The sequence below is a fragment of the Phoxinus phoxinus genome (genome assembly GCF_949152265.1).
Source record: "Phoxinus phoxinus genome assembly, chromosome: 11".
Lineage (NCBI taxonomy): Eukaryota > Metazoa > Chordata > Actinopteri > Cypriniformes > Leuciscidae > Phoxinus > Phoxinus phoxinus.
This window is the reverse complement of record NC_136886.1, coordinates 35,215,998-35,238,401: the sequence shown is the minus strand read 5'-3', so window position 1 is coordinate 35,238,401 and position 22,404 is coordinate 35,215,998. Positions and strand designations below refer to the sequence as shown.

General features: G+C 40.7%; 2 protein-coding genes across 4 annotated transcripts in view; one reads left to right on the top strand and one right to left on the bottom strand.

Moving 5' to 3' along the window:
• LOC307006800 (uncharacterized protein) overlaps positions 1-14,201 on the bottom strand; it is a 25,843-nt gene extending 11,642 nt beyond the window's left edge. Inside the window, exons 1-2 of one of the 2 annotated variants that reach the window (XM_079628158.1) lie at positions 14,020-14,201; positions 1-28 (exon numbers count right to left, since the gene is read on the bottom strand). The exon at positions 1-28 is cut by the window's left edge and continues 84 nt beyond it. The gene's annotated coding sequence lies outside the window, so the exon portion shown is untranslated. Of the gene's footprint in view, positions 29-12,624; positions 12,678-14,019 lie in introns of those variants that run through there. The other variant, XM_079628157.1, reaches the window with a different exon arrangement.
• A 1,928-nt stretch (positions 14,202-16,129) lies between these two features.
• Positions 16,130-22,231, top strand: rps19bp1 (ribosomal protein S19 binding protein 1). Of its 2 annotated transcripts, XR_013799455.1 has the most exons (5): positions 16,134-16,683; positions 17,529-17,702; positions 18,867-18,964; positions 20,663-20,882; positions 21,027-22,155. XR_013799455.1 is itself a non-coding variant. In XM_079627365.1 (4 exons), the coding sequence occupies exons 1-4, from the start codon at positions 16,635-16,637 to the stop codon at positions 20,795-20,797; spliced, it is 456 nt and encodes a 151-aa protein (XP_079483491.1). In that variant the 5' UTR covers positions 16,130-16,634; the 3' UTR covers positions 20,798-22,231. The 2 variants fall into 2 exon arrangements, 1 of the variants encoding a protein (XP_079483491.1); XM_079627365.1 differs by having other exon boundaries at positions 16,130-16,683; positions 20,663-22,231.
• The last annotated feature ends 173 nt before the right edge of the window (positions 22,232-22,404 follow it).

Sequence of the window (22,404 nt, the reverse complement as noted above, 5' to 3'; positions counted from 1 at the left end):
GGGTGAAGAGTATTCTCCACAGACCTTCCTGTTACACACACACACACACACACACACACGCGCGCGCTGTATTAAAACAGGTCATGGATAACCCAACCCTGAGGTGACATTTATACTGAAGATCAGGGCAGGAAACGAGAAGTGTGTGGGCCGTTTCTGTCCTGTCCATTCACACACACACACACACACACACACACACACACACACACACACACACACACACACACACACACACACACACACACACACACACACACATGCGCACACACTCACACTCACATGCACACACACACACACACACATGCGCACACACAGTGCAGGCTTTATACTCTATATGCTGGAAACACATTACGCGCGTGTGTGTGTGTATTTGTGTGTATTTGTGTGTGTGTGTGTGTATTTGTGTGTGTGTGTGTGTATTTGTGTGTGTGTGTATTCGTGTGTGTGTGTGTGTGTGTATTTGTGTGTGTATTTGTGTGTCATGGCCACATTTTTCCGAGAAGCTTTGCACTAGAGAATAGACCACAGTTTTGTGGTTACGCTCCTGAAACCCCTTTACTGCTATCTATCTATCTATCTATCTATCTATCTATCTATCTATCTATCTATCTATCTATCTATCTATCTATCTATCTATCTATCTATCTATCTATCTATCTATCTATCTATCTATCTATCTATCTATCTATCTATCATCTATCTATCTATCTATCTATCTATCTATCTTCAAACTATATCTATCTATCTATCTATCTATCTATCTATCTATCTATCTATCTATCTATCTATCTATCTATCTATCTATCTATCTATCTATCTATCTATCTATCTTCAAACTATATCTATCTATCTATCTATCTATCTATCTATCTATCTATCTATCTATCTATCTATCATCTATCTATCTATCTATCTATCTATCTATCTATCTATCTATCTATCTATCTATCTATCTATCTATCTATCTATCCATCCATCATTCATAAGCATTGGCAGACGTGCAATAAGGATAAAATAAGGATATGTTTCTGTAAGTTTACAACTCATGTAAAGCCTTATGCATGAGTGCGGTCAGAAATGAGTTCTAATAATAGTTCATATATAAATGGCTGTCAAGATAGACATCTTTAATCTTTTTGTCCAAAGATGGTGTGCAGGAGATAATGCCTATGATTGAGTGGAGATTATTATTATTAATAATAATAATAATAATATAAAGCTGCATTCATAAGCAACTGCAGTCCCGAAGCAACAAGGATAAAATAAGAATATGCATTACCGCCTCAAGGTGACTCACTGAAGCTTTGCACAGGAGTTGGAGACACACACACACACACACACACACACATCTCCAAAGCCGTGCGCACTGAGAGCGAGTGCTATACATGCTTGCAAACCAAGAAATCTTGAATCTTGTTGTCCGCAGAGAGTGTGAGGGAGATAAAGCCCTGATGGAGTGAAGATGAAGGAGTGTTTGCAAGCGCTGAGAGCGTTTGACCGCACACACACACACACACACACACACACACACACTGAATCTGAGGGGCTGCACCTGTTCACATCAGTGTGGGACGAGGAGAAGAAAACACACACACACACACACACACACACACACATGCAGGTTCCAGGTGTGTGTGGCGCTCTCATTTCACTCTTTCAGAAAAACAAAACTCCACCAGTGTTGATCTCAGTGGATGTGGTTGATGAGCAGATCCACGTTTCCCAGTTAAAGCGACAGTGACTGAAGACCACACCTGCGGGACCAGGACCTCAAACACCTCGTTTTCAATTCACATTTATCTGTACAGCGCTCTTCACAACACACACCGCCCCACAGCAGCGCTACAGAAGTGCACGAGTCCACATCAGTGTACGGCTCTTCATCACACGAGACTCTCTAACTGGTGTGTTTCAGAAGCGCACACAGAGAGAATCAGTTATACTGTAAAATGTATTTAGTGAATGAATCTAATATGGTGTCCTGTGACGTCATGCGTTTATTAGTACCGAGAACTCAGTTTACACACACGTATGCGATCTCACACACACGTATGCGATCACACACACACGTATGTGATCACACACACACGTACGCGATCTCATCCACAACACATTTCCTCTTCATCGATATTTTCTGAGTAAAACCAATTATTGCATCAGTTTTGACATCATTCGCCAAGACAGGATGGCATAGTTTGTTTCAGAATGTGTGTGTGTGTGTGTGTGTGTGTGTGTGTGTGTGTGTGTGTGTGTGTGTGTGTGTGTGTGACGTGATACAGAAGATAAAATAAGTCTGATGTGTATTTCTGATATTCTTATCATCTGCTTTTTCATTTTAGGTTCAATGTGAGTGACATATGTGTGAGTACGCCCTGTGTGTGTGTGTGTGTGTGTGTGTGTGTGTGTGGGGGGGGGGGGGGTCATCATGAGCAAAGTCACTATAATTACATTGTGAAAAATTACCAACTTGAATTAAATCCACCAGAAGCTGTTATCAGATTTGACAGTAAAGGTTCTGATAATGGGTTTTTCAATGTGTTCAGCTTCTGCCATTCTTGGTTCTTTCATTGATCAAATCTTAAAAGAATTGTGTTTTTATTAGTGTGAAGAACATTTCAATAACCCTGTTTCCACTATAAAGATGCTTTGGTGGAATGGAAAGATTCAGTGAAGGTTAAAGGTTGGTTACGGAACGGATGCAAAAGCTTTTAAAGAGAGAAGAGAGACTGGAAAATGCTGATTAAATCTATAAACTTGACCTACAGTTGTAGAGATAAAGCAATAATGTGGTATTCTTTAAACCATCGCTACACGAAACCGCCTATTAGAGGACAGATTAAAACAGTAAATTACAGTTTCATCAACAACTTTTTCAGTCTGACCTTTAATGAAAAACATATCTTTGACCTACTGGTGGAAACTGACGTAAAGGTCGACTTTAAAAGCACACCGGTGATGATCACGATAAAGAACTGCCATGTGACGAGTGAAGCATCTCTCTCAGCTTTAATGTCTCTGTCTATTTCATATAAAGCAATGAAACTATGGCTCTATATCTGCAGTAAGAGATGCATGATCTCAGTCTCCTTATTACTCATCTTTAGCTGAACTACATCGTTATTATATATGTACACATTATCCTCATCAGCTGTGATCTTCAGGTTACCTGCAGGGACCTCACCAGAGCCGCAGGTGTGCGGATGATCCGGGCACGTCCGTGTCTCCAGGCAAGAGTGATCATGAAGCTGATCATTACACTGGAACTTTGGATCTGTGCTCTCTAAAACATCTTGGGTTCTTTTTCTACCCAAATCCTGGGTTGAGCCTTTTGGGTAAATTATTTGGGGTTATTTTTCAGTGTTTGGGTAGTTATTGTGTTACCCAGCTCCTGGGTCAGAAGTAACAACCCAGTGTTTGGGTAGTTCTTGTGTTACCCAGCTCGTGGGTCAGACGTAACAACCCAGTGTTTGGGTAGTTTTTGTGTTACCCAGCTCCTGGGTCAGACGTAACAACCCAGTGTTTGGGTCGTTTTTGTGTAACCCAGCTCCTGGGTCAGACGTAACAACCCAGTGTTTGGGTCGTTTTTGTGTAACCCAGCTCCTGGGTCAGACGTAACAACCCAGTGTTTGGGTAGTTATTGTGTTACCCAGCGCCTGGGTCAGACGTAACAACCCAGTGTTTGGGTAGTTCTTGTGTTACCCAGCTCCTGGGTCAGACGTAACAACCCAGTGTTTGGGTAGTTCTTGTGTTACCCAGCTCCTGGGTCAGACGTAACAACCCAGTGTTTGGGTCGTTTTTGTGTAACCCAGCTCCTGGGTCAGACGTAACAACCCAGTGATTGGGTAGTTTTTGTGTTACCCAGCTCCTGGGTCAGACATAACAACCCAGTGTTTGGTTAGTTCTTGTGTTACCCAGATCCTGGGCCAGACGTAACAACCCAGTGTTTGGTTAGTTCTTGTGTTACCCAGCTCCTGGGTCAGGTGTAACAACCCAGTGTTTGGTTAGTTCTTGTGTTACCCAGATCCTGGGTCAGACGTAACAACCCAGTGCTTGGTTAGTTCTTGTGTTACCCAGCTCCTGGGTCAGACGTAACAACCCAGTGTTTGGGTCGTTTTTGTGTAACCCAGCTCCTGGGTCAGACGTAACAACCCAGTGATTGGGTAGTTTTTGTGTTACCCAGCTCCTGGGTCAGACGTAACAACCCAGTGTTTGGTTAGTTCTTGTGTTACCCAGATCCTGGGCCAGACGTAACAACCCAGTGTTTGGTTAGTTCTTGTGTTACCCAGCTCCTGGGTCAGGCGTAACAACCCAGTGTTTGGTTAGTTCTTGTGTTACCCAGCTCCTGGGTCAGACGTAACAACCCAGTGTTTGGGTTGTTTTTGTGTAACCCAGATCCTGGGTCAGACGTAACAACCCAGTGTTTGGGTAGTTTTTGTGTAACCCAGCTCCTGGGTCAGACGTAACAACCCAGTGATTGGGTAGTTTTTGTGTAACCCAGATCCTGGGTCAGACGTAACAACCCAGTGTTTGGTTAGTTCTTGTGTTACCCAGCTCCTGGGTCAGGCGTAACAACCCAGTGTTTGGTTAGTTCTTGTGTTACCCAGCTCCTGGGTCAGGTGTAACAACCCAGTTTTTGGTTAGTTCTTGTGTTACCCAGATCCTGGGTCAGACGTAACAACCCAGTGATTGGGTAGTTATTGTGTTACCCAGCTCCTGGGTCAGACGTAACAACCCAGTGTTTGGGTAGTTCTTGTGTTACCCAGCTCGTGGGTCAGACGTAACAACCCAGTGTTTGGGTAGTTTTTGTGTTACCCAGCTCCTGGGTCAGACGTAACAACCCAGTGTTTGGGTAGTTCTTGTGTTACCCAGCTCGTGGGTCAGACGTAACAACCCAGTGTTTGGGTAGTTTTTGTGTTACCCAGCTCCTGGGTCAGACGTAACAACCCAGTGTTTGGGTAGTTCTTGTGTTACCCAGCTCGTGGGTCAGACGTAACAACCCAGTGTTTGGGTAGTTTTTGTGTTACCCAGCTCCTGGGTCAGACGTAACAACCCAGTGTTTGGGTAGTTTTTGTGTTACCCAGCTCCCGGGTCAGACGTAACAACCCAGTGTTTAGTTAGTTTTGTGTTACCCAGCTCCTGGGTCAGACGTAACAACCCAGTGTTTGGGTCGTTTTTGTGTAACCCAGCTCCTGGGTCAGACGTAACAACCCAGTGTTTGGGTCGTTTTTGTGTAACCCAGCTCCTGGGTCAGACGTAACAACCCAGTGTTTGGGTAGTTATTGTGTTACCCAGCGCCTGGGTCAGACGTAACAACCCAGTGTTTGGGTAGTTCTTGTGTTACCCAGCTCCTGGGTCAGACGTAACAACCCAGTGTTTGGGTCGTTTTTGTGTAACCCAGCTCCTGGGTCAGACGTAACAACCCAGTGATTGGGTAGTTTTTGTGTTACCCAGCTCCTGGGTCAGACGTAACAACCCAGTGTTTGGTTAGTTCTTGTGTTACCCAGATCCTGGGTCAGACGTAACAACCCAGTGTTTGGTTAGTTCTTGTGTTACCCAGATCCTGGGCCAGACGTAACAACCCAGTGTTTGGTTAGTTCTTGTGTTACCCAGCTCCTGGGTCAGGTGTAACAACCCAGTGTTTGGTTAGTTCTTGTGTAACCCAGATCCTGGGTCAGACGTAACAACCCAGTGCTTGGTTAGTTCTTGTGTTACCCAGATCCTGGGTCAGATGTAACAACCCAGTGTTTGGTTAGTTCTTGTGTTACCCAGCTCCTGGGTCAGGCGTAACAACCCAGTGTTTGGTTAGTTCTTGTGTTACCCAGCTCCTGGGTCAGACGTAACAACCCAGTGTTTGGGTTGTTTTTGTGTAACCCAGATCCTAGGTCAGACGTAACAACCCAGTGTTTGGGTAGTTTTTGTGTAACCCAGCTCCTGGGTCAGACGTAACAACCCAGTGATTGGGTAGTTTTTGTGTAACCCAGATCCTGGGTCAGACGTAACAACCCAGTGTTTGGTTAGTTCTTGTGTTACCCAGCTCCTGGGTCAGGTGTAACAACCCAGTGTTTGGTTAGTTCTTGTGTTACCCAGCTCCTGGGTCAGGTGTAACAACCCAGTGTTTGGTTAGTTCTTGTGTTACCCAGCTCCTGGGTCAGGTGTAACAACCCAGTTTTTGGTTAGTTCTTGTGTTACCCAGATCCTGGGTCAGACGTAACAACCCAGTGATTGGGTAGTTATTGTGTTACCCAGCTCCTGGGTCAGACGTAACAACCCAGTGTTTGGGTAGTTCTTGTGTTACCCAGCTCGTGGGTCAGACGTAACAACCCAGTGTTTGGGTAGTTTTTGTGTTACCCAGCTCCTGGGTCAGACGTAACAACCCAGTGTTTGGGTAGTTCTTGTGTTACCCAGCTCGTGGGTCAGACGTAACAACCCAGTGTTTGGGTAGTTTTTGTGTTACCCAGCTCCTGGGTCAGACGTAACAACCCAGTGTTTGGGTAGTTTTTGTGTTACCCAGCTCCCGGGTCAGACGTAACAACCCAGTGTTTGGGTAGTTTTTGTGTTACCCAGCTCCTGGGTCAGACGTAACAACCCAGTGTTTGGGTAGTTCTTGTGTTACCCAGCTCGTGGGTCAGACGTAACAACCCAGTGTTTGGGTAGTTTTTGTGTTACCCAGCTCCTGGGTCAGACGTAACAACCCAGTGTTTGGGTAGTTTTTGTGTTACCCAGCTCCCGGGTCAGACGTAACAACCCAGTGTTTAGTTAGTTTTGTGTTACCCAGCTCCTGGGTCAGACGTAACAACCCAGTGATTGGGTAGTTATTGTGTTACCCAGCTCCTGGGTCAGACGTAACAACCCAGTGATTGGGTAGTTATTGTGTTACCCAGCTCCTGGGTCAGACGTAACAACCCAGTGTTTGGGTAGTTTTTGTGTTACCCAGCTCCCGGGTCAGACGTAACAACCCAGTGTTTAGTTAGTTTTGTGTTACCCAGCTCCTGGGTCAGACGTAACAACCCAGTGATTGGGTAGTTATTGTGTTACCCAGCTCCTGGGTCAGACGTAACAACCCAGTGATTGGGTAGTTATTGTGTTACCCAGCTCCTGGGTCAGACGTAACAACCCAGTGTTTAGTTAATTTTGTGTTACCCAGCTCCTGGGTCAGACGTAACAACCCAGTGTTTGGTTAGTTTTTGTGTTGCCGGATATAACAACCCAGGGGTTGGGTTATTTACCGAGGGCTTATGCGACGTCTTCAGGAGAGAGCTCCGTCAAATTGGTCGAGTGTCGCGTTGGTGTTTTCACGTGATGGAAATGCCCTTGCATAAAAAATATGTATGCAATATGTATTCATATAAAATATAAAATATGCTGTACTGTACACTCTAAAAAATGCTGGGTTGTTTTTACCCAATTTTGGGTCAAATATGGTCAAACCCAAATGTTGGGTTAAAATTTTAATAAAAAAATGTAACCCAATGGCTGAGTTTGTCCATATTTGACCCAAAGTTGGGTTGAAACAACCAAACATTTTTTAGAGTGTAAAATTATTTTTTAAAAATAAAGGAATTATCATGTAAACCAGTGGTTTAAGTTTAGAGGATTTAAGTTAATCTGTAAACATTAATTCATGTATGAAGTAAAAAAGAAAGAAAAAAAAGCTAGTATTATAGTAAAAATGAATCAACCCTGTATGATGGGTTAAATAAACAACCCAATTTGCTGGGTAAAATTAACCCAGCATGTGTTCTGTCCTATATTTACCGAGCCCTTGGGTTAAAAACGACCCTAATTGGGTTGTTTTTAACCCAACGTTTTTTCGAGTGTGGCCAGGCAACTCCCATGCAGAACCCGTGTTCAGTCCTCAAGCAGAAACCCTAGCCTGGCTAACACCAGACCCAATTCTCGTTGAGACTTGGTTCTGGGAACCACATGTGCATTTTCTCGTATTTGAGGCGTGGTTTACGAATGCCCGGCGCCGTTTATTGGGTGCTAAGAATGTCTATCAAATGCACCTGTACGTAGCTCATAGCCAATCGTTTCCATTATACCAGACGACGTATGTAGAGACGCCAAAAGCTGCTCTTTTTTCAAAATAAACTTGCGTTCTAAACTACTTAGAACAATATCTAAGGCTGCATCAAAAGGTAGCTTCGCGTGAATCGCGTCTGCTGCCATGTTGAATCCATAGATATAAACAAACTGCTTAGTTGTGTCGCATGTCGTCATCGTCTTGCTGCTCCCTCCCCGTTCTGTGATTGGTTCCCTAAACGAGGCGAAAATCTGGTCCATGGTCTCCAGACTGCCTTTCAGCGTGAATAAAATCGCGCTGCGCAAAGGCAGTATGGGGAAACCCAGGCTACAGAAACCCATGAACTGTGATCAAATCTGAGCATAATAAGGTAAGAATGGATCGCCATCCTTCAGGATTTGACCCAGATTTGACCCAGAAGCTGATATCCAGCGCACCAATCGAATCGCAGAGGTTATGAAGAGGAAGGTCAACACAGTAAATACTGACTGGGGCAAATATTGAACATTTTCGCCACACTCTTAAAAATAAACCTTCTTTATCGGCATCGATGGTTCAGAACCTTTAACATCCATGGACAATTCTCCCAAATTTCCCATTCCACAAAAGGTTCTTTACGGTGGAAAATGTTTCTTTAGAGAACTGATCACTGAAAGGTTCTTTGGTGAACGAAAAGTGGCATTGAAGAAGAAGAAAAGCGGGTTAAAAAAACGTTAAGATTACACCTTCACACAGGAACGGGTGCGCAACGCAAGAATGTGATCCAGATTGCAGATAAAGCTGGTTCCCTCAGAAAGATGCAACACTTGAGTCATCACTAACCAAACCTTACAAACCTCGACAGCGCACACTTCTTCAGGCATTACTAGAGTTTACAAGCTATTAGTAATTCCTTCTGATATATTTGGTAACACTTCAGTCATTACCATGATCTTGAATGGATTATACATCATGCAATATTACAGTTTTTCTCAGTCGCTTTGGTGCATTTCTCACATCACTATTTACATTTGCACAACAGTTAATGCAGTTCTCAAAACAATTAGTACAAACTGCAAAACCTAGTTGATAACCTGCAAAAGCGTGTCACTTGCTCAAAATGGATCGCTCATTCCTCAAAAGCAAGTAATCATGTCAATGAAAGTGTCAGTGTCATCAAGATGAAAAGTCTTGACACCATTGCTTATGAACAAGACAGTCAAATGGCTTTGTCATGTTTTCATTATGAGTTTACTCTGTACATGTTTTCCAATGCAAAAAAAGTCAGATATTGGTGACACTACCTGAAGATGCTCAAGACAGCACTATATACTATTTGCACAGCCATTTGAAAAATACAGTTAAGTTACACATTACTGTATTTAGTGAGGTAACTACAAGACACTGAATGTTTCACATTTTTACTGCATATGCTCTTTGCAATTCTAATTTGTTCACAGCATTGTGCAAAATAAAAAATACACCCTTATTTACAACAAACATAACCTCCCTTTGGGTAGAGCTGTGCACAACTGGAAACAATATTGCAGTACATATTGGAACTGAACATACAACATACATAGTACTGTAATCATTCATGCACATCCAGACGTTCCTCTCTGTCTGGCCACATCATTTCATCATCACAGCGAATATCATCTCTTGCAATGCAATCCAGAAGAACAACATGCTTGCTCAGATGGTCTCCAGTTAGACCCCTCTCATTCTCAGGGATTATGTCCCTGTAAAGAGTGTCTAACAAAGTCAGCAGATGTTGTGTGTTGTATGGAGCAAGACTGGGAATATGCCATTTATACACACCTGTTCTCCCGACGAAATGTTTGAATAATTGAATTTACAGTGTTTCTCCCAACATTTGGCTGCACCCTTCGACCAGCCGTTAGGAGAGGCCGTGATTGACAACATGATCCACAATTGTAGCTCTGAAGTGGCTTATCATTGGTTGCAACTAATGCTTCACACACCCCTTCGCATCAGTGAAAGTTGAGATTCACCTAAGATAAATTGTTCAATTTAGGAGACATTTTCAGGGAAAAAAAAGATTAAATGTTTTTTGTAAAATTTGCTTGACAGATTTTGACAACTAGTTCAACATTTTTGTATGTAATGACTCAAGCAATGAAAGGAGGACTATTAGTTTTATATGGAATGACTATTCAGCATTCACAAGTATAGTTAATTTTGACTGACATGACATAAGCAAATGATAATGTTATAAACAGCAGAGAGTTGTATGAAAGCAATTGATGCATGTCCAAAAGCATTTGCAATTTGTTCGAAGGAAAGAGAAACTGCTACTATGAAGTGCACAAATGACTAAATGTTGTGGAGGTTGAACTAACTGTTGTGCAAATGTAAATAGTGATGTGAGAAACGCACCAAAGCGACTGAGAAAAACTGTAATGTTAATTATGAACCAGTAGTTCTTAGTATTCATAGTATTCATCTTTCAAAAAAGATTATCTAATATTGAACTACAACATTCAGCTGAGTGCTATTACTAGCTAATTCGTTAATTATTGCTATATAATAGTAATTATAGTGCATTACTCATTTGTTACTGTTTATTCATTAATGACAGAACAGTTTTCTAAAGTGTTTCCAACATGTAAAATAATCCATAAACACTGAAGCAGCAAAACACTGTTACTGAGTATGCGAATGTCAAAAGTGAACAAAACGCAGAACTTTACAGGGAATTTCCCCGACCCTCAGCGGGTCATACGATTCCTCATTTGTGCTACACGTTAAACGCAAACTTTAAATTATAAGAATTCATTATGTTGTTCCCCACCAAATATTATTTTAAACTATTACATCAAAAACACTAATTTTCAAAATCACAAGTTTTAATCACTGTTTAAGTTAGTGCCCATGACATTTGACTATATATATATATATATCATACATTGTTAAATTTCATTCAGATTTTTTAAAATAATTATATTTTGAAAATAAACACAATTACAGTTTTTTTGGAAATTAGGCTAAAAAGATGTATTTACCGTAATTTCCGATCAAGCTGTAATTTTGTTTAAATTATGCAAAGATTAGATTATTTTTTTTTCAGATACATAAATGCTAGAGAACAACAAGTCTTTTAATTATGAAATGCCCTGTTTACGTTCAGTTCATCTCTACATGTCAACATTGTTACACATTAAATAAGCAGTAGTGGGAGTGAAAAAAAATAGTTTATTTACGTCCATTGGTCAAAAAAGAGCACAATTTTGAGGAAACACACTTATGTCAGCATTCAGAGAACAAGATCGAGAAGAGTCCTATATTTACATGTGAAAGTACGCTACGCTAACCAGCTTTTGCTTGTCGAAGTGTTAATTCCGTTCGTGTGAGTTTCAGTCATTCGGCCTCTCTGATCCAAACTGACGACTACTGAGGCGAAACCGAAACGGAGAGACACTTTCACTGCTTCCCACAGTTTCAGCTCGTGTGGCAACAGCAATAAATCAACATCCACGAGGGACACGGTGAAGTCCGACCGAAGAAAAACACCATAACTCCTTCATAACCAGCATTATGACCATGCGCGTGCACATCTATAAGCATATGACTGACGTGCACGCTGACTGATGTGGACAAACATGCAGCTCATTATTCTGGCAGCGGATCATCTGTCCTCATCAGTTTAGTCTGATTTATTAATCGGGCTCTGCTGACTTATTGAACTCTGGCAGAGCAAAAGACATCATGACGGACATGACTAACTAAACGGATTAATATCCAAAACCATCTAACCTGACTTACTCTGACAAGATAACAAACTCTACAGCCTTTAAACCACGAGCAAAAGAGTTTACAGTTGCGTAAAACTGGGGCTGGTGATCTATTCTAGAAATATAGGTCGGTGAAAAACATGTGGCATATTAGGCTCTACCACCCACACCCACACACACACACACACACACACACACACACACACACACACACACACACACACACACACACACACACACACACACACACACACAGCAGCATTCAGCGAACTTGATGATATCGACTCTCATTCTCATTAAGAATTGGACATAAATGTCAGGCTAAGCAACTGATAATGGGGTGAATTATAGTATATGGGCTGTTATCTTTTCTTCCTAGAATCGCAAAATATATCTTTAACCACAAACACTTTCTCTCACACACACACACACACACACACACACACACACACATTACGAGAAAAAGAGCCTATAGCTACATCCTCCTCGCACCTTTGCTGTCACATCCTTCTCTGTCCCCTAAACTTTTTCCACTAATCACAAACACCATCATCCATCCCAGCAGTCACACACACACACACACACACACACACACACACACACACACACACACACACACACACACACACACACACACACACTTCGCACTCCTATTTCAGTGAAATATTTTTTCGGTCTTTCAGTTTAACAGCATTAGGGCATGACCCATTTCAGAGGTGGTCAAAATAACGATTTACATTCAGTCTGAGAGCTTGACATAAGCTGCTGAGATATCAACAGGATATTTCTGATATATAACAGGATATTTCTGATATATAACACGATATTTGGGCCCTGAATGATAACGAAACGCGTGTAGGAACTGACCTGCTCTCCTCCATCTCTCCGTCGTCCAGCGGGAACACAACTCAACTTTCAGACCTTTGATTTACTCTAGGTTTTTTGGAGATAAAGGGTTTATTTTCGTTCTCTCTCTCTCTCTCTCTCTCTCTCTCTCTCTCTCTCTCTCTCTCTCTCTCTCTCTCTCTCTCTCTCTCTGTCTGTTTTCGTTTGAAGAGAACAGAATGGTAATATCCTGCGGTGTTTCTCGCTTCTGTATAGAAACCGCGTCTCACTTCTCTCAGAAAAGCTGCTCTAAAAAATCCCCTCGGTCTTCTTTCCTTAAAATCTCCGTCACAGACCCAAAAACTGGGGGTTCTTCTTCCTAAATGACGTTATGTGGTGCTTTTACCTAAATACGTTAAAAACGACGACTGGAAATGAATTTGACATTAGGAAATGTTTATGTTTCATTTTTAGACTATAGATTTTTCAAAATTGACAGCTTATTAATAACTTTTGGTTGGCCTAATCATGCTACAGTTAGCTACAAATTTACATTATACGGCCAATTTTTTTTATGTGTATTTTTAAAAAACCTATCTTCGCATTTGAATGTACATGGATTTCCTTTCTAATTAGCCTACATTTTGTTAATTAAGTGGTATAAAAATACTTTAACTTTCACTGATTTTTTGTAATGTAATATCAGATTCTGTGTTTACATCTGTAACTCTATAGCGCCCCCTACAGGACGACGCACATCATGAGATATAATACACTTGCTGTGTCAGTTACTTTTGTTTGATTTGTTCATTGCAAACATCTGAAAGTCTATAAATATTGCCAATAAACCTGATTTACAATGGGGATGAACAATTTCGATTACAACAGATTTCTGATCGTTTAAATGACCTATCAAAACACAGACATGTATTCTGCAAAATGAAACAAGCTTCAGTGTAGTTTGCTAGATTTCAGAGATTCTACACTGAGGCATGTTCGAAATCTCCTTTGTTTCGACATTTCTGTGCTGAAAGTTTGGACTGAAGCAAACACACGCTGGTCAGGGACTGTACGGTTTCAACACTGTCGAAAACCCCCGCTGGCCTCGAGAATCACGAGATTATCATCACGATCTAAGACACTCAGATGTTCATCATGTATGTGGCAGACTAGACTAAATGTCATAAAGGCCTCAAACAGTTGAAATCTGACCCATTGAGCACTATCAAACGGTTAGTTCCAATCCTTGATTCTGATTGGTCAATAGCTGTGTTTTATTCACGATAGAACGCGGCTATGACCGCTTCACCCAACGGTTCTATGTATCACTACACAACACCCCTAGCAACCGCTCTTAGCAACGTAAACACATGTGTGATCTCATCGATATTGTTCATTGAAGTAGAATATTGTGAGAGATCGAGTAAGCGAGTGTACCTGCATTTACAGTAGATATAGCATTTTCCTCCAGGACAGTCCTATATTCATAATAAAAAAAATCCGTTTGAATGTCCGCTGCGATATCTTGTCCTTTTAACAGTTAAGGTGTTCTCCACAGACAGTATATAAACGGTGTTCTCCCATGCCATCTGTCAGTCGCGTCTTCCTTCTCCGTGATCACAAGTTTTGAGTCCTTTCAATGTAAAAGTCTTCACTACTGACTGACTCACTCATAAACACAGTCTTTGCCGCCATCTAATGGCGAAATAATGTATGTAACTTCTGTTGCTGTTTACGGTCAGGGACTATTTTTTCCAGCGGAAGGAAGGCTTTTAGAGATTTTACTTCATGAAAGTTGCATAGATACATATTTTTCGGCTTTAATAGTTGTACTGTGTGGTAACCGTTTTATAAAAGCAATAAAATACTCGAGGCAAGAGCTGTATCGTGAATAAGTCACAGCTGAAGCCTAACAACGCCCTTCAGCCGTTCACATACATTGCATACACAAGGCAGTTACAGGGCAGGTCTTCTGTGTCTTCGCCCCTAGTTCTGATATCATTCTCATCCTTTGTCAACATGAAGTCTATAACCTTGTTCAGACTGTCATATTTGTAGGCTATGTAGCTATATCCGATTGGAATCCGATCATATTTAGCAAATGTAAACGGCAGAAAATCGCATGGTTTTGAGCTTCATTTGAATGTGGTTTGAAATCATATTCAAAAAGCATTTCTGGAAATCCATTTCAGTCTGACCGCTCCCGTGTGATTTACAGTACGTGAACATGGCAGACTTTGTTTTAGGAAACATGGTGAAAGTTACCGCAGACAATTACAAAACAAAGTTACTGAAGAAACCCGGTTGTTGTTGAGCAAAAAATTACAAAACTATGTTTAGAGACCGGCGGAGACGACAGCACAGAATAAAGCCTTGATGATGATATATCAGAACATCAGATGTTCACGTGTTCAGTGTGCAGAAATCTGATTTTCCATATCCAGGTTTTATCAGGATGGGGTTTTGAAAGTCTGGACAACAACAACACATGAATCTAATTCAGACAGATAGATAGATAGATAGATAGATAGATAGATAGATAGATAGATAGATAGATAGATAGATAGATAGATAGATAGATAGATAGATAGATAGATAGATAGATAGATAGATAGATAGATAGACAGACAGACAGACAGACAGATATACAGACAGACAGACAGACAGACAGACAGACAGACAGACAGACAGACAGACAGACAGATAGATAGATAGATAGACAGACAGACAGATATACAGACAGACAGACAGACAGATAGATAGATAGATAGATAGATAGATAGATAGATAGATAGACAGATAGATAGATAGATAGATAGATAGATAGATAGATAGATAGATAGATAGATAGATAGATAGATAGATAGATAGATAGATAGAAGGTCAGTCAGTGTGTCTGAATCATGTCCGGATAGCAAAAGGGGAAGTGAAGCTAGACTAGCCGACATAATAAACTCATGACTTTGACTAACAAAGCTTCTACCTAGTAACAGAAGAGTTTGCTGAGTATAAGAACCAATCATATTGGAGAAAAATTATGCAATGAATCATGTCACCTTTGCCATGCTCTTATACTATAACTGTTGTATGCTACTCTTTTTGCCAAAGTAAACTTCAGTCAAGTGCATGTAGGGAAAATCTACCACGATAGATAGATAGATAGATAGATAGATAGATAGATAGATAGATAGATAGATAGATAGATAGATAGATGGATGGATGGATGGATGGATGGATGGATGGATGGATGGATGGATGGATGGATGGATGGATGGATGGATGGATGGATGGATGGATGGATGGATGGATGGATAGATAGATAGATAGATAGATAGATAGATAGATAGATAGATAGATAGATAGATAGATAGATAGATAGATAGATAGATAGATAGATAGATAGATAGATAGATAGATAGGGCCTAGATCAGGGGTCGGTCCTGGAGAGCCATAGCCCTGCAGAGTTTAGTTCCAACCCTAATCAAACACACCTGAACCAGCTAATCAATGTCTTTAGGATCATTAAGGCTACAATCAGGTGAGTTTTTTTCAGGGTTGGAGCTAAACTCTACAGGGCTATGGCTCTCCAGGACCGACGTTCCCTACCCCTGGCCTAGATAAACTTCCCAACAAAATATTATTATAAGAACGTTTTACTAACCTTTATTTTAAGAACGATTTACTAACGTTCCCGTAATGAAAACGTTATTTCTGGATGATCTCGTACCGGAACGTTAGACACAAACTAAAATATTTCAGAAAATAAACGTTACTTTTTTTGTTCCTTTTTGTTTTTGTGCTAACGTTTCGAGAACATTATTAAAGCCCAGATAACTATATGAACGAACGATTGTTCATAACTTTGAGTGAACCTTGTCTGAACGTTAGTTTTGAGAGCGTTCGTCTCTACTTTAATCTACAGGCGGAACCTTTTTCTGGAGCTCGTGTTTCCTGATCGACTCTTTGTTGTGGCGCACACGGTGAATTCACATGTTAGCTTGAAAACCTTTAACGCTTTATAGTACTTTATATGTATCTACATCAGCCTGATCATGTCAGCATCATTGATCCGAAGAGGACTTGAACTGTTCAGCGAGAAAGGTAATTGATCGTTGTTTGATCTAGACGGCTAGCATACCTGGTGAAAAATAATAATATGCTCAGTATACTTGCAGCCAGATTAATTCAGTAAACTTCAAGTGTGTTAATGATTAGTTAACTTGAAGTGTGCTATTTTGAACAACTAATTTTGCACTAAGTATATTTTAGTTGTAATTAAATTGTAGTAATGCAGAACTTTAAGTGTATTTAGTCTGCTAAATTGGAACAACTTCAAGTATATTTTAAGTATGCCTGTGTAGGGACTAATTACATGCTTGACGAGTGATATTAAAGTGTACTTTATTTGTGTTACAAGTACATTACAAACTCATTACGAGTGTCTTTGAAACATACAAGCCATATACCATAAGTATATTATATTTGAGTAAAAAGTATATGCTCAGTAATACCTTTGGCTTATTCCAAATACTACAAATTGCATACTTTCTTCAATAACAAATCCAGATTAATAAAGAAATGTTACTTAGCTATACTTTGTACAATATATCGTACTATAATATATTTTTAAGTAAAGTGCGTATAAATACACTTTTAAAAGATAAACAGAATTTTCACTTCAAGTATATTTTTCTAAAATATACTGAAGTACAATTATTTAAAAGTATGTTAAAAGTTGTATTGTTAAAATAGGTAAAAGCATAATGCTAATATATATATATTTTGTGTTAGTATATTTGCAATGTACTATTGAAAAAAAAAGGAATATATTTCAAATACAATAAAGTATACTTTTTTCACTAGGGTAAGTTTGTAGTTGCTATTTGTTTGAAATCAAGGGTGAAATAATATACATTAAAAGTGGTTTTGTATGCGTGTCTCTGTAGATGCAGTGAAGCACGCGCAGAAGAAGAGCGGGTCTCGTAGGTCTGCGCTGATGAAGCGGATCGGCACCGATAAACAGGGCGTTCAGAAGCGGATCCGGCAGATCCAGAGACCCGGAGGATCCTCGCGGAGAAACACAAACAGCGTCAAAGACAAACACATCCGATCCGCTCTGGGTGAGTCTCGCATCCTCACGCCTGATGGTGCCGGTAGTACGCCAGCTGATGTTAGTACGCCGGCTCTGACGTTAGTACGTGATGTGATGTTAGTACGCCAGCTGATGTTAGTACGCCGGCTCTGACGTTAGTACGTGATGTGATGTTAGTACGCCAGCTGATGTTAGTACGCCAGCTGATGTTAGTACGCCGGCTGATGTTAGTACGCCAGCTGATGTTAGTACGCCAGCTGATGTTAGTACGCCGGCTGATGTTAGTACGCCAGCTGATGTTAGTACGCCAGCTGATGTTAGTACGCCAGCTGATGTTAGTACGCCAGCTGATGTTAGTACGCCAGCTGATGTTAGTACGCCGGCTGATGTTAGTACGCCGGCTGATGTTAGTACGCCAGCTGATGTTAGTACGCCAGCTGATGTTAGTACGCCAGCTGATGTTAGTACGCCGGCTGATGTTAGTACGCCAGCTGATGTTAGTACGCCAGCTGATGTTAGTACGCCGGCTGATGTCAGTACGCCGGCTGATGTTAGTACGCCAGCTGATGTTAGTACGCCGGCTGATGTTAGTACGCCGGCTGATGTTAGTACGCCAGCTGATGTTAGTACGCCAGCTGATGTTAGTACGCCAGCTGATGTTAGTACGCCGGCTGATGTTAGTACGCCAGCTGATGTTAGTACGCCAGCTGATGTTAGTACGCCGGCTGATGTCAGTACGCCGGCTGATGTCAATACGCCGGATGATGTCAGTACGCCGGCTGATGTCAGTACGCCGGATGATGTCAGTACGCCGGATGATGTCAGTACGCCAGATGATGTCAGTACGCCGGCTGATGTCAGTACGCCGGCTGATGTCAGTACGCCGGCTGATGTTAGTACGCAGGCTGATGTTAGTGCGCCGGCTGATGTCAGTACGCCGGCTGATGTCAGTACGCCGGCTGATGTCAGTACGCCGGCTGATGTTAGTACGCCGGCTGATGTCAGTACGCCGGCTGATGTCAGTACGCCGGCTGATGTTAGTGCGCCGGCTGATGTCAGTACGCCGGCTGATGTCAATACGCCGGATGATGTTAGTACGCAGGCTGATGTGATGTTAGTACGCCGGCTCTGACGTTAGTACGTCGGCTCTGACGTCAGTACGCCGGCTGATGAATGTTTCTGCTTTCCTCAGATGAATACAGAAAGAAACAGAAGAAGAGTAAACTGGGATTGAATCTGAAGTATTTCCTGTCCACTGCTAATAAAACACAAAGCAGCCACGCAACCAAGGTCTGAGTCTCCGCTAGTTCACCAGGGCTCTTCACACTGGAGCTAGCTAACCCTGTGTCATACACTGACGTTTCATACACACTGTGTATTCACACACTGGTTAACGTCCTCATTTGCATATTCGCAGTGTCAGTGTCACTGATTGGACCAACGCAGCACGTGACCCGTATAAAGGCGCGAGCGTGGACATGTTTCACGGACTGTGAAACTTTGAAATTAGCATCGTAAGATTTTTATATTTACATGTATTTTTTATTATGTAGGCTACATTTATAACAATACACATTACAGTATTATATTACTTCTAATAAACTTTAAACTTCTGTGTTTACGTGCAAATCACAATCTGGTAAAAATCATAACTAGAAATGTGGAGGAAACGTATTATGATATTTGTGCTCTTTAAAATATTTGTGCTCTTTAAAATGAGTGAATTTTCTTTTTAAAAAGTGAGTTTTTTTGACACAACAGAAACCGTCTATTACTAGAGTGATGTCCTTTTTTTTTCTTTTTTTTTTTTTTAAAGATGATTTGATATATCAGAAATAAATGCCTAGATAAGGAGAATAAAGCGATCGTGTAAACTCTATAAATGACCTAAAGCTGTTTCGTCGGAGAGAACATCCTTCTCTCTTCTCACTGCCGTCATCAATCTCGCTATTCCCCTCGTTTTGAAAAGCTTTTGCTATTTGAGTAAATGGGAACATGCTAATGCTAAGCAACAAGACAACCAACCAATCACGTGCCTCATAGCAATGTTAAGCATCTAGTCGTAACCTTTTAAAGATCCGTTGATAACTATAACGATAAAGATATAGTTTTAAAATCGTTCTAAATATAAGAGTATAGTCACAGAAATAATAACGCCACAGAAGAATGATATTGGCGGAATCACTTTAAAAAAAAAATTTTTTTAGCTAATGAATGATAAAAACAATGACAGCCAATCAGAATCCATCGTGCTTTAAAGAGCATTTAAAGGTTGGGTAGGTCAGAATTGTCTAAAAAAACCTTTATTCAAATTTGTTTAAACTGTCTTTATATACCAATACATAATTAAAATGCAAGTACTCTGAAATAGAGAGTATAAAAACTGAGTGACTCTAGTGTATTTAATCTTCAATAAACGCAGCTCATTAATTCCGTTCACTCCCACCTAAAAACGGGTGCGCGACACGTGGGCGGAGCCAGTAATAGCGGCGGTAGTCATGGCGACGGAGAGTGACAGTCGCGCAAGCCAATCACTTGTTTCGTCCCGGTAGGAATTAATGAGCTGTGTTTTTTGAAGATTAAATACACTAGTCACTCAATTTGTATACTCTCTTTTTCAAAGTACTTACATTTTAATTATGTATTGGTATATAAAGACAGTTTAAGCCAATTTGAAAAAAAGTTATTTAGACATTTCTGACCTACCCTACCTTTAAAGAGACAGACGACAAAACAGCAGCGCTTATAATAACCAGAACGATATCGTTCAAAAGTGCGTGTACGCTAATATAGTTATTGTTATGGTTATAGTTAGCGTTCTTAGCCTTAACAGCGCTAATCCGGTTCTGGGTTTATAATCCCGCTGAAACACTCCTCCACCCAGGGGATCAGAACGGCCCGGGGTTAAACCCAGTGTGAAGAGCCCTGTCAGTCAGTTATGATGAGATATGATGTATGATAAATGATTTAAACGCATGTTGTGTTCAGATTGTCGAGCAGAAATCGAGTCGCCGCGCTTGTCATCAGCCGGACCGACCCGCCAAACAGCCGGCGGCGGAGGAGTCCGTCTTCACCGAGGACGAGTTCCAGAAGTTCCAGAAGGAGTATTTCTCTAATCTGTGACGTCTGTGAGGACTTTAATCCCGGGACCGTCCGTCGGGAGTGATCTCGGGCAGATGTTGTGTGTTCTGGAATAAAAACGCCTCTAGTAAATGTTCTCCACACTGTTGGTTATGGAACCATTTCTTTTCATGCAAGTTCATAAATTCACAACACATTTTTTTTTTTTCATCACAAAAAACCCTAAATTTAAAGAAGTCCCCCAAACGCTTTACATGTTCTTTTCACTTAGTGTATAAAGATCGAGTCCATCACGAGCAGCGTCCGGAGACGCGGCTCCTCAGGAGAGATCGCTAACCCAGCGGTGCTCCGCTCCCGGCGTGTGAACGCGTGTCAGAGTCGGGATCTGCTCCTCATATCGGGAGACCGGGAAACGTCATTAGCAGACACTGGGTGTTTATACGCGAGGGCTTGCTAGCTAGCTTATCACAAATGAGACGAATGTCATCATTTCCTGGATCATTTCTCTGTCGTTTCAGACTGAAGTGTACTGGCATATCCTGACTTTGTTTTAGCAAGCAGATATCATGTTTTGTTTTTATTATTTAATTTTTTATTTGATTATCTACTGTTAAACTTTATTTACTTTTTTTTTTTTTTAAGTAGTTTGTGTTATTATTATGAACATTATATAAATGAAGAATAAATATCCCGTGTGAACTGAATTTTTCTGGGATTATGATTTAGTTACGGTTACTTTTTTGCAATCCTGGGTTAATTAAAATGTTGGCAGGTTTAACCCCGTCTGGCGCCCGAAGTGTTCTTATGTTAGGACGGCCACCGTTACACGGGTCTCCGTTTAAATTATGCTAATTACTTTGCAAATTTAAAACAGAATGCCGACGTAGCACCGTGCGTGATGCATTACTCAATTATGTTTGACAAAAAAATTCAATATTACACATAAATGAGCAACTCCTGTGACCACATACTCAAATTCATTTTGGCCTCTTGTTAAATTTAATTAATTAAAATAAGCAAAAGTAACACGATTGTTTAATATTTTGTCACAACTTAATTTAATTGTGTTAAATCAACCTAATATATTTAAAACGGAAGTTTACTTTATTCATTTGTGTGAAAACTGCATGAATCATTTTTGTTGACATCTAACTGTGCGGTGGATCTGTAGTTCCCAGCATGCTTTGCAAGGGACTGCATACATTTAGGGATTAAAGTGTTATTTTGTGTTTTTCAGTAAATGGAAAGTTGTAGTTAATGTTAGTGTTTAATGATCAGTTATGTTAGAAACTTAGAGGACTTTCTGTAATGTTTATGAATTTTGTGGTTAGCATTATGCAGAAGAGTGGCGACTGTGTTTACTTGACTTCATTTGCATTAAACCTCATTTGCAGAACTGCACAAGCAATATTTAATATTACTCTGTAAAAAGTGGTTTTAATTAAATAGAACACTATTAACATTTAGCATTAGAAGTGATTGTTGAGTCAAATTAGCTAAAATTATAATGTTGTCGATTTTAGGCAGGACGGAAACTAACCTGACTAAACTTTATCTGGCAGGAGTGACTAAATTAATTTAAGTTCATACAACAAATCATTTCAAACAAATTCGATTTTGTTGGATCAAGTCAACAAAACAGTGAATTT